We start from the raw sequence: 12,079 nt of genomic DNA, 5'->3' as shown, positions 1-12,079 counted from the left end.
CCTGCAGGTCCAGGCACTGTCCCTTGGGCTGCTGCGTCAGCTGGTGTTGGCCATGACCTCTGGAGAGATTATAGACCGAGGCCCCAGGGACGCAGAGACCTGGGAGCTTCTATCCCCGCACTGGGCCCTGCATGGCGACCAATGGTAGCATGACGCCTGGGTCCTTGGGACCTAGGACTCAAGGAAAACCCCAGGCCTGCTCCTGGCCTCAGTTTTCTCACCTGTGAAATGCTTCCTAAGGTTGTCTCCAGGAACAAATAAACTGTAGCTTGGAGCATACAGCAGGCACTCAGTAAGTGGCACATTATTATTATTCCCACTTAGAGTCAACACCCACCCTTATCTATTTCCTTACTCCCCCACCAGCCGGCACATAGTGGGTCCCCAATAAATAAATGCCGAGGGAGCCACAGGTTATATGCATAATCATCCTTTGCAGGAGAGGAGGCGGCCTTGAATGCCCATTTTCCAGGAGAGCAAACTGAGGCCAGAATGGAAAAGTGGCCCGCACAAGGTCATACGGAACAGGTGGCATGGGTAGCCTCCTGAGTCACACTGTGTGCCCAGCAGACCAACAGATAAAATAACGAAGCCACCGAGGCGCCCTCAGAGGTGATTTAAAGGGTCAGGCAAGCGGGCCTTGGGACCAGGTAACACCTGTTTGCAGGCCCGGGAGAGAACGTAAGCTCAGATATCTTTCTCCACACCGCTGCCTCACATGCAAGCACACACGCCTTCACAACGGGCCTTTGGGACTGCCTCTAATGAACTCTAATGAACATTCTGAACTCTAATGACCACCACCACACCGCCGGGTCTCGAGTGGGGGCGAGGGGGAGAAACTCGGCCCTGCGCCTTTAAATCCGGAGTGCGTCCAAGAGTCCCGCCCAAGAGGGAGGGCGATTGCCGGAGGGGGCGTGGCCTACATATCATTGGCTAAACTGCGCAGTATTTTCGGACGTGGGCGGGGCCTCGAGCGCTCCAATTGGAGGCAGGGCTTGCTTGTCTGCAAGCGTTGGAGGTCAGCGGCAGTCCACTGGGCCTCGGTGTTCGGTTCCCGGGTCCTCCAAGTTCCATTCCCAGGCGGGTCCGGGCTCAGGGGCCCGAGCAGACTCGCTGTGTCCTCCGGTCGCTGTGCTGAAGCCGCGACGCACGTACAGCCGGAGTGTGACGGGTCGACCCCGGTCACCCAGTCCCGGGCGTGGAGCGTGCGTCGGACGCAGGTCGGGGGCGTGGTCTCCGCCGGGGCCCCTGGTCAAGGACCGGGAACGAGGGAAGGGCTCTGGGCCCCAGGCTGGGGTTCGAATGTCGACTCCGCCCCATGACGTCTAGCGTACCGCTCAGCATTTCTCAGGGCCTGGGTGCCATCTCGGTGAAAGGGGCCGTGGCAGGCCCACTAGGGTCTGCTGCGCGGCCCGCTCAGCCCCTGCCCTGGGTAGCAGGTGTGGCGGAGGAAGGGAAAGACGGGAGGCATCTCAGAGCGCTGTGGGGCCCGGAAGCCCAGAGTCCGGTTATTTTTAACCACCCGCGCCCCCTCCCCCTTCGGGGAGTTGGAAGGCTTCTGTCTGGGGCCTGTGCGACCCCGCCAAGGATTGCTCCGAGTCCACTTTAGATAGGAGGTATTTAAAGCGCTTTACAGTTTGTGAGTTGATTCTTGGTTCCTCTGGAAACGGGTGACAATATTGATCACCGATAAGGAGACTAAAAATGGCTTCAGGGCCTTGGTGGGTCATCACCCTAGCCTTTGACCAACCCAGGCCCCAGAGCCCTCTTGTCCTATTTTTAGTCTGGCCAAATTGGGGGCGGTGTTGGGGCTGAGTCTCGAAGTGATTCAGGCTTTAGCTGCTCTAGGCATCTGGTCACCTGGCAACTGAGCCGTGGGCACCCACAGCTGAGCAGGGAGGGCAGAAGTCCTTGGTGCCCAAGATGGCTCTGGGCCCATGGTCATCTGCTCAGGCATCTGCACAGAAGACGGTTCTGCCTGGTCAGGTACTGCCTGGTATGTGAGCTTGTGCTTTGGTCACACACCCCCTCAGCTCTCAGGGCCTGAGGGCAGGATTTCCCCTGGAAGAACCTGAGGCTGGAGCTTGGTGGCCTGGGTCTGGGAAGGATCTCTGCCTCTGCTTCCCAAGTGCCCGGCCCTAACCAACGCTACAGTTCTGGGCTCCTCGCTTGTGAATCCTTCCTCACCACTGCCTGTGCCATTTTACAGGTGAACAAAGCTGGGGCTTCGGACCCTCCTCTCTCTCTGTTGCTTGGGCTCCCAGCCTCTGAGGACAGCGGCCACGACCCCCCCCCCCCCCGTTATTATTCTAAACCTGAGGGGCCCAGAGATGCACTAAGCCAGTTCTGTTTGGGGTCTTTAGAGAAACCTTGCTTGCTTGTCCCCACAACTGGGTCTTCAACCTTGACTGGCACCTACCTGTTGACGAGTGTCTCCTGCCCTCCCTGGGCAGCCTGGGCCATCTCATTCCTCCCAACCTTTGATTTGATACCTCTATTACCCTGTTGAGATCTGGGGGGGGTGGGGGGGTGGTGGTAACTGAGGCCCCCTGAGCTTCACTGAGGTTCCCTCAAAGGCTTGAGGGGCCCTCCAGAGCAGCCTGCCTGGGACCCCAGCTGTGTCTTTAGGCCTCGGTTTCCTCCTGCTCTGCCCAGCCCTTGTTAAGAACCAGGATGAAGCAGCCTCTAGGACCTGGCCATAGGCCCCCGGAGACTGACTGGACGCTGGGGGTGGGCAAGAGTCAGGAAGCGTTGCAGTCGTGGGTCCGAGTCCACACCGCTCCCTGTGTGGTCTGGCAGCCTGTTTCTCTCTAAGATGGCGGTCGTGATGATAAGACCCACCTCGCGGTCTGAGGTGATGCAGGGGGTCCTTGAGGGTGGGATGGAGAAGATGGGCCTCCTTCTCTGACCTGCTACAAGTTTCAGGCCTCTGTGACCTTCCCTGTCTCCTCCCAAGAAACCCTTTCTCCTGAGAAGTTCCCAGGATCGCCTCTCATGGGCTCTACTCTCAGCGACCCCAGCAGGATGGGGTCTGTCCCACTGCCAGCCTGGCCGCCCCCATCTAGCTCTCCCTGCACCCCGCTCTTTTACAGGCAGACAGACCATGGCAGAGTTCTCCCAGAAACGGGGGAGGCAGCGTGACGAGGTCCTGGGCAGCACTGTGGACTTCCTCCTGGCCAATGCCCGCCTGGTGCTGGGCGTTGGTGGGGCCGCTGTGCTGGGAATTGCTACCTTGGCTGTGAAGCGGGTAAGGCCAGGCTGAGCCACTTATAGCTGGGGACCGCTGTCCTCCCTGCAGTGGGGCCCCAGAGGGTGGTGGGGACAGCCCACAGCTGGGACCTGCTTCTCTACCCCGGCAACCTCGGCTTTGCCACCGGCTTTGGCACGGCTGCCCAGGCTTCAGATGCTCTGATCTTTGTCACTCGGCTTGCAGCTCATCGACAGGGCCACCAGCCCTCGAGACGAGGATGATGCCAAAGGGGACACCACATGCCTGGAGGAGAGCTGGAAGGAACTGACCCTACTCAAGACCACGCCACGCCTGCAGCCCCGGACCCCACCTGCTGCCCTCAGCCAGCCAGCATCGCTCCCCGCCCCCTTGCCATCTGCCCCCGGTGAGCGGCACCCCTTCCCCCCAAACCTGGGTAGGTCCCCCTCTGGTGGTCACATTTGGGAGATGCAACCCAGACTCCGCCTCGACTGCCCTGTGTGACCCGTGCAAGTCCCTGCTCCTCCAGGGTACCGTCTCCCTGCATGATTAATGGTGGCGTATTTCTCTGCCCTGCTAACCTCCTGGGTGGCGTCAAGGCTCCGGCCACCAAGACGCGACTGGGAGGGTGGTACCAGAGCATGGCAGCAGCGTTACGACGGCGGGGGGCCCCAGGTGGGGAAACTGAGGCCAGTAACCTGTTTTCCCTTTCTACATGAAGCTGTTTTAGGGTGCGGGGGATCTGGGGCAGTGAGAATTTGTCACCATGTGCTCCCTGTGCGTGAGGACTTGAGCTTAAGTGCCCTCTCAGGTGATTGTTTCACAGGCGAAGAAGACGAGACCCAGGATGTCACACGGCTGGTAATTGGGTAGAGTCCTCTTGGCTCTTCGCGGGGTCTTCTGACACAGTCCCTGACCCCTTCATTCTGCAGAGGGGCCCTCAGACACGGAGCCTCAGCCGTTGCCTCAGCCGAGCTCCCCAGCACCGCTGTGCCTGACGTTTCAGGAGAAGCTGCTGGCGTTCGAGCGGGACCACGTGACCATCCCAGAGGCCCACGTGGCTCTGGCCAAGCAGCTGGCCGGTGACATCGCCCTTGAGCTGCAGGCCTACTTGCGGAACAAATTCCCGGAACTGCCCTTCGGGGCCCTTGTGCCCGGCGGGCCGCTCTATGACGGGCTCCAGGGAGGGGCCGCCAGCCGCGTGCGCCTCCTGGTTCCCCTGGTGCTGGAGGTGGGCCTGTGGGGCCTGGTGCCCGGCGTGGACACCGTGGCCAGGGACCCTCGCTGCTGGGCCGTGCGGAGGACTCAGCTTGAGTTCCGTCCCCGCGGGAGCAGCCCCTGGGACCGCTTCCTGGTGGGCGGCTACCTCTCCTCCCGGGTCCTGCTGGAGCTGCTCCGCAAGGCCCTGGCCTCCTCCGTCAACTGGCCGGCCATCGGCGGCCTCCTCGGGTGCCTGATCCGGCCCAGCGTGGCCTCGGAGGAGCTGCTGCTCGACGTGCAGCACGAGCGCCTCGAGCTCACCGTCGCCGTGCTCCTGGCGGTCACCGGTGCCGACGCCGAAGACCGCCTCCTTCTGGCCTGGCCCCTGGAGGGGCTGGCCGGGAACCTCTGGCTGCAGGACCTGTACCCTGCAGAGGCCACCAGGCTGCGGGCCCTGGACGAGCATGATGCCGGGACCCGCCGACGGCTGCTGCGGCTGCTGTGCGGGGTCTGCTGTGGCCACCCGGCCCTGGGGCGGCTGGACCGCTGCCATCTGACCCAGGTGGTTCTGCGCCTGGGGGAGGAGGAGGTGGACTGGGCCGAGGCGGCCCTGGGGGAGCGCTTCCTGCAGGCCCTGGAGTCGCTCATCGACAGCCTGGAGCGGGCCAGCCTGCCCTGCCACTTCAACCCCGGCGTGAACCTCTTGAGCGGCCTGCGTGAGGAGGAGATTGACGACATCGGCTTCGCGCTCTACAGCGGCCTGCAGGCCCCCGAGTGTCTGCTCTAGATGGGTGGGGACAGGGCGGCCGGCACTCGTGCTGATGCTGGTGAGCTGTGTGCGCCTCCCCTCCAGGAATTTGGAGAGCACTTTTTCTCTTGCTTTAGCCAGAATAGAGGAGGGTGCTCTAAGTCCGCGGGGTTAGCATGTCCCGGGCAGCAGTCCGGGGAGCCCCAAGCCCGGGCCTCTGGGGCAGCCGGCCTCTCCCGCCCCGTCAGCCCTCGGGCCGACCCTAGGACCTTGGGCTCGGTCCGTCGTCACCAGCAGTGAACGCACTGACAGAACACGGCTTCTGCTGTCCTAGGCAGGGGATAAAGGCAGCTCCGTTTTTCTGTCGAGAGGGTGAGTTAGCGCTTTCCTCGGGTGCCAGCTGCAGGCATCTCGAGGCTTCTGGTGCTGGACGGTAAATACGACGTGTTTGTTTTGTCCCCCAGGGGCCGGAGTCACCTGGTACCCCCGGATTGCAGCTTTGGGGCTGATTTAAAGGCCGCGTCTCCCGAGGTCACCTGCGTGTCTAGTTGGCTTGTCGAGCTCTCCCCTCTAGCCTGGAACAGGAGCTCAGTCTGGCGTGCTGCCCACCTCCTACCTCAGGGGAAGGCCCCTCTCCCTCCAACCGGGCCATTTTTCTCTTTGGGCAGAGAGGCCCCTGGGAGAGCCCCCTTCCGCTGCTGGGGGAGCCAAGGTTCCCTGTGCTGCCCACCTTGCCTAGAGGCAGGGCTGTCCGACTAGCTGCTGCTGGGTCCGGCCGGAGAGCGGAGGCCGCGCCTTCCCAGGGAAGCCGGCTGAGCGGGCCTGACCTCCACAGTGCCAACCTGAACTGCTCCCCGCTGACGCCTGTGTCCTCACTGAAGCCTGGCAGAGGTGGGGAGGGAGGGCCGCCCCACCTCCCAGGCATCCCTCCCGTCTTTGGTATCCTTCTTGCTGAAGCAAAGCTATGCCTCAAAGAATGCGAATGAGAATAAAAGGAAAAATTCAAACGTCTGTGTGATTTGTGCTGGGCCCTTATACACCGGTCTTTGGAGTCCTGGAAGCTTGGCCACAGGTCTCGGGATCAGCCTGGAGGTGTTAGGACCGAACTGGAAAGGTAGGTTACGCGGAGGGATAATACTAAGGATTCCTGGTGTGACGTTTCACTTTAGTAATGGGAACCAACTAGTTAGGGACTCTTTTTTTCCCCCCAAAGCCTCAACTCCTCAAGCCCCCATGTCTTCTGTGGCAAGCCAGGGCTGCCCGCCAGCCAGCTCGTCAGTGTTCAGAGAAATGTGAGGTTCCCACCTCCCACCCCCGTGTGCTTTGGGCCATGAGTGCTCAGGGTGTGGCCACCACCGCCACTGTTCCCGTCCTGCTTTTCTTTCCCATCTTGGTGTGTTTCCTGAGGCGAACCCACCCCTTTGAACCGGGAGTACAGGACAAGGAGCAGGATCAATGTCCCCTCTCGTCTGAGAGCCTGCACATGGAATAGACGAGATGCCTGGACCTCTGGATGTGGGACCGTGGGCTGCCTCTGAAGGTCATGAGGGCCCTGCCACGGGCCTTCAGACAGCTGGATGGCTCCACGGAGAGGCTGTGGTGAGGGTCAGAGGGCGGGAGACTGGCTTAGCCAAGGTCCATTCGGGTCACTTGGCTTGGGAACCGGTGCACAGGGAGCTTTGAGCCGCTGTAATGGCAGCCGGGTGTTGGCAAGGGAGCAGCCTGGAGGCAGACAGAGGCTGGGCCTTGGTATTCTTGTTGGTAAAGTAAATTACGTAATACCAACTTCTCAGGCAGGTGCCCGGAGTAACTGCTGGAGTGGTGTTAGCGCGGGGCTTGGCTAACATAGGAACCAGACTCTTGGCCTCTGCCGCCTCCCCACCGACACAGCAAGGGGCTCCCGGTGCCAGGCCTGTGTCTGACCAAGCCGTGCTCCTCAGGACCCCCATGGAGGGCTGGCTGGGCACAGCCGGGGGCAGCAGTCTGGAAGCCAGCTGAGTCCAGAGCCCCTCTTCGTAGATGATCAAACCCCACCACGTGGTGCCCTCCGTGGAAGCCCCATGCTTCAGGTAGCTCTGAGAAATTCTCCCACTATGATTTCAGCAAGAAAAACCCAGGATGAATTAAAAAAAAGAGAGAAAGGAGGTGCTCGTGGCTACATCACTTACCCAAGGTTAGTGTCTGGGACTTTCAGCTGCTGGCCAGAGAACTGGAAACAAATCATCATTTTGCTAAGAGCCTTTTCAGGACCTTGTGTGCTGGGCCAGCCCAGAGCGGTTGGTGATCAGTTTCACGCACCCCTTTAACGAAGCAAGGGCCACGCCAAGTCTGAGCCACTTGCGGGCTCAGCCCAGGGTCTAAATGTCTTAATATTTAGACTCTGGCCACGGTGGCAAAAGCAGGCAATCTGTGTCCTTGACTTAGCTTTTTACCATGTGACCCAAAGCCAGGAGCTCTGATGACTGTGGCACAGCAGATGCTACCTGCTCAGAGACAATCGCCGATGCAGATAAAAAACAAAAAACAGCCCCCCCCCCCCAAAACAGCAAATAGAAACTTACTGATTTAAAACATGTCACCGACACCCCTTCCACCCTGAGTCCAGAATAAATCTTACTGTACATAAAACGTATCCTTTTTGTAAATCCACTTGTCTGCACTCCTCTTCAGGAAACGCTTAGCTGCAGAACAGTCTACCAAGTGGGGCTGCCTTTCATTCCCTAGAGCCGACCTGTCCAGTTGTTCCAATCTTCGCCATGACGGTAGTTCCCCCTTACCCATGGTTTCGCTTTCCGCGGTTTCAGTTCTGCCTGGTCGACTGCGGACCAGAAGCAGATGACCCTCCTGCTGTATCGTCGTGTCAATAGCAGCCTGGCGCTAGGTCACAAGGTCCACACCATTCACCTCCCTTCATCACGCATTTTGGCATCTCATATCCTCACAGGAAGAGTGGGTACAAGTGACATACGGTATTTTGAGAGGGAGAGAGAGGCCACATTCACATCTCTTTTATTACGATATATTGTTATAGTTATTCTATTATAAGTTATTGTGAATTTCCTACTGTGCCTAATTTATAAATTGGACTTTCTCCAACTTTCTCGTGTATTCTAGGAAAAGGCATAGTAAAACTCAGAGGATATAGGGTTTGGTACTATCCGGAGTTTTAGGCATCCACTGCGGGGGGGTCTTGGGACGTATCCCCCACCCATAAACGGGATAATTGTACTTAAAAAACAATAAACCCGGGGCGCCTGGGTGGCGCAGTCGGTTAAGCGTCCGACTTCAGCCAGGTCACGATCTCGCAGTCCGTGAGTTCGAGCCCCGCGTCAGGCTCTGGGCTGATGGCTCAGAGCCTGGAGCCTGTTTCCGATTCTGTGTCTCCCTCTCTCTCTGCCCCTCCCCCATTCATGCTCTGTCTCTCTCTGTCCCAAAAATAAATAAAAAACGTTGAAAAAAATTAAAAAAAAAAAAAAAAAAAAAAAAAAAAAAAAACAATAAACCCTGGGGTGCCTGAGTGGCTCAGTCAGTTAAGCGTCCTTCAGCTCGGGTCATGATCTCACGGTTCGTGGGTTCGAGCCCCATGTCAGGCTCTGTGCTGACAGCTCAGAGCCTGGAGCCTGCTTCAGACTCTGTGTTTCCCTCTGTCCCTCCCCTGCTTGCTCTCTCGCTCTCTCTGTCTCTCAAAAATAAATAAAAAACATTAAACAACAACAACAACAACAAACCATGAAGAAAGTCTCTGTGCACACAAACTGTGGCACAGGACATTCCTGGGAGTGCAAAGCATTCAGTGTTCAGACCCTGAAGGATCCGGCCAAACTGCATTCTGGAAGGACGTGGGCCAGCAGGCCATAAAACTGGCCCAGAGCACCGAGCTGACACCGGCCGGCCGGGCAGGAAGGGCGAGTGTCTGCGTCGGGGAGGCGGAAGCCCGGGGCCCACGCCCACGCCTCTGCCCCATCGAGGCGGCTCCCAACCTCCTTCCAGCAGACTTCACAACTTCGGAGATGCACGCTCCCACCAGCCGTGCCGGCTGTCTGTGGCTCTCCACACCTACCTGGACCGCGCCGAGAAGCTGTCACTTCAGTGTCAGCTGAGGGGCCACCTGGTTCCTTCACGAGCCAGAATCTACCTCGAGAATTGCCTCTGAGCTAGCTTACGAGGCACGCGAGGAAGGCACTTGTCGAGCTTTGGTGGCAAAGGGCCCTTCCCCTTCAGATTTATGTGGCTGGAGGGGCCCAAAAGGGCGCTGGGGCGCAGGGGTGGGGGCTGGAGCTGCCCACCCAGCAGCCTGTAGGCCAAGGCCACTGCTCCACCTCCGGCCTGTTCACCCTAAAACGGAGGCCTTCAACCTGGCACATCGCATATGTCTTACGCATTTACATTTTTCAGAAGTCAATTTTTCTTTTGTAATCAGAAAAATAAAGTTATTTTTTTTAAAAAAACAAGCAAACCCCAGCAACACGACCATTTGATTGCACTCGCTTTGTTGAGGACGCTAAGGCTGTAGCGGACGAAGCCCAGAGTGTACCCCAAAGACGGGCTCCCAGGACGCTGTTTTGCGTCCTTTCTGCACTCCTGCCAATTTCCTGGGACAGCACAGTCCATCGGGCCGCGCCTTCAGGCCGGTGGGAAGGCCAGACTCCCCAGCGCCTTCAGTCGTGACTTCGCAACCTGGAGCCCCGCTCACCCACCATGAACACGGCAGTCTGAGGCAGGGATGGGGCGCACACATCTGACCCTGGAAGGGACGGCCAGGGGCGAAGAGTGGTACCACCTGGCGCGCTCGCTGAACCTGCACCACTTTGTATTCTAGTCCCGGGAACTCGAACACCACGTGCGATCCCGGGGTCTGAGCAGCTGACGTGTTCCTGGGGCAAGCGTGGGCTGTGATTCACCCCAAAGGGCTGCAGCGTCTCCTGCCGCTGTCCCAGGAGCTCGTGCCCAGTGTGCCCGGCACGCGTGGAGCGGCAGGGGGCGGGGAAGGGGACTTATCTGTAGTTTCCAGCTGCTCTAAGACCAGGAAGCATCAGAGATGGATTCTGTGAGCCCGGGGCAGGCAGACCAGCTGACGGGGAGGTGTGCACGGTATCAGCCAGGCTTCCTCTCCTCCGAGGGGCGGCAGGCGGCTCGCCCCGCAGCGTGGAGAACAGTGTGGACTCTCCCAGAGCTCCGAGGTGCAGGCATGGCAGCCGACGTGAACTCCTGCTTGACAGCTTCTAGGGGTAAGCAGGTCCCCATCCGGGCCGCGATCTCCACCATCAGGCGGGCAGCAGGCGCTGCCTTGCAGGGAGGCTGGGAAGCCGATTAACACGGCGCGTGATCCGCCTGGCCTAGTGCTCAGCTGCAACCAGGACTCAGCGAGCTGGGGTGGTCTTCGCCTCGGCCCTGCACCGCACACAAGCTGTACGTGGGGGTCCATACCTTTCCAGGCACCATTAGAGGGGGACAGATCAATTTCTTGTTGCCTGAACGCTGCCAGCCTGAGCAGGCCATCAAGGGACCTGGAAAACTCCCCCGCGGGTTCTGTTGGTGACGTTCTCACTGCAGCCAGTTAGGCCTGGCTCTGCCCTCCCGCCAAAAAGCCCCCAGGTGCGTACCATCACCCAGTTACGGATGAGGCCTCTCCGGCTCAGCAGTTAGGGCACAAGTCCGGGGAGGCACCGCAGGCTGGTGGAGAGTCAGCACCCCAGCCAGGTCTGACCCGGGGACAGTCCAACCCGGTAGTGTTTGGTCCTGGCACACACGGGAGTTACCTGTGGGAAGATTAAAATCCGCAGATACGCACGTAAAATCTAGAACCTATAAAGAACTCTTACGCAACAAGACAACAACAAGACACAGCGCATGAAAAGATGCGCGACGTCAACGGCCGTTCGGAAAATGCGCGTCAAAACCACAGGAACACTTCACACCCATTAGGATGGGTAATAAAATAATAATCCAAAGGAGGAGAATACGTGCTGGCGAGGATGCGGAGAACTCCCTTGTGCGCTGTTGGCGGGAACGTAAAATGGGGCAGCTGCTGTGGAAAACCGCTTGGCGGTTGCACAGAATCACCTGGAGAGCCGGCAGGTCCAGTCCCAGGTGTGCACACAAAGAATTGAGAACAGGGTGTCGCGTCTTTTTTTTTTTAGGTAGGCTTCATGCGCGGAGCGGAGCCTAAAGTGGGGCTCAAACTCGCGACCCCGAGATCAGGACCTGACCTGACATCCAGAGTTGGATGCTTAACCAACGGAGCCACCCGGGCACCCCACGATGTTCAAATCTTGTACCTGAGCGTATAGTAACGCTATTGACGAGAGCCAAAATGTGGAAACGGACCAAATGTCCGTCAACTTCTGCCCGGAGGGACACAGTGTGGTTCATCCACATGATGGAATATCACCCGGTCACGAGTACTGACACGCGCTTGTGGATGAACCTGGAAGACGACGCGCTAAGTCGGAAGAAGCCACAGTCGCATGCTCTGTGATTCCGTTTATAAGAAATGTTCAGGACAGGGAAAACCATCAAGATGGAAAGTAGACTGGGGTTCCCGAAGGCTGGGGGGAGGGGAATAAAACACAACAGCAGGGCCGTGACCCACCCCGCCGCCCGGACGCTCCACAAGCAACTCTGGGCCACCCTCTGCTCTTACAAAAACGCTGCCCACTGCCATCCAGGCAGGGAACGGAGCTGTCGGTCAAACCGAACGGTACAGGGCCAGGAGTCCAAAACCCAAAGGGAGTTCACTTCGTCACCTACTAGCATTGCAACTCCGGGCAACTCACACCCCGTTTCTGCTTATCTTCTAACCAGTGAAACAAACCACACGGTTATGTATCATTCAGAGGGTTTTGTAAAGACAGACCAGGGACACGGCCACCTCTGCGAAGCGTGGAAGCATCCGGAATCTCGTATCGTGTCTCTGCTCT

General features: G+C 58.8%; 1 protein-coding gene across 6 annotated transcripts; it reads left to right on the top strand.

Moving 5' to 3' along the window:
• The first annotated feature begins 973 nt into the window (after positions 1 to 973).
• Positions 974 to 6,170, top strand: MIEF2 (mitochondrial elongation factor 2). 6 transcript variants are annotated; one of them, XM_058703767.1, is made up of 6 exons: positions 974 to 1,223; positions 2,037 to 2,212; positions 3,096 to 3,250; positions 3,437 to 3,617; positions 4,144 to 5,238; positions 5,624 to 6,170. In XM_058703767.1, the coding sequence occupies exons 3-5, from the start codon at positions 3,107 to 3,109 to the stop codon at positions 5,196 to 5,198; spliced, it is 1,380 nt and encodes a 459-aa protein (XP_058559750.1). In that variant the 5' UTR covers positions 974 to 1,223; positions 2,037 to 2,212; positions 3,096 to 3,106; the 3' UTR covers positions 5,199 to 5,238; positions 5,624 to 6,170. The 6 variants fall into 6 exon arrangements, 5 of the variants coding, with proteins under 5 accessions (XP_058559750.1, XP_058559751.1, XP_058559746.1 ...); XR_009254982.1 differs by lacking the exon at positions 2,037 to 2,212 and having other exon boundaries at positions 974 to 1,999; positions 4,144 to 5,531; XM_058703768.1 differs by lacking the exon at positions 2,037 to 2,212 and having other exon boundaries at positions 974 to 1,619.
• Positions 6,171 to 12,079: the final 5,909 nt, after the last annotated feature.

Source organism: Neofelis nebulosa, chromosome 16, assembly GCF_028018385.1.
Source record: "Neofelis nebulosa isolate mNeoNeb1 chromosome 16, mNeoNeb1.pri, whole genome shotgun sequence".
Taxonomy (NCBI): Eukaryota; Metazoa; Chordata; class Mammalia; order Carnivora; family Felidae; genus Neofelis; species Neofelis nebulosa.
Note: the sequence above shows the minus strand (reverse complement) of the source record. Positions and strands in the feature narration are given on the sequence as shown.

Excerpts from the sequence above, each read along its gene's own strand:
- MIEF2 (XM_058703763.1), top strand. The coding sequence starts at position 1,927 with ATGGCTCTGGGCCCATGGTCATCTGCTCAGGCATCTGCACAGAAGACG. Across the intron at positions 2,000-3,095 it reads GCCTGGTCAGGTACTGCCTG|GCAGACAGACCATGGCAGAG; the intron begins GTATGTGAGCTT and ends GCTCTTTTACAG. Across the intron at positions 3,618-4,143 it reads CCCCTTGCCATCTGCCCCCG|AGGGGCCCTCAGACACGGAG; the intron begins GTGAGCGGCACC and ends TTCATTCTGCAG.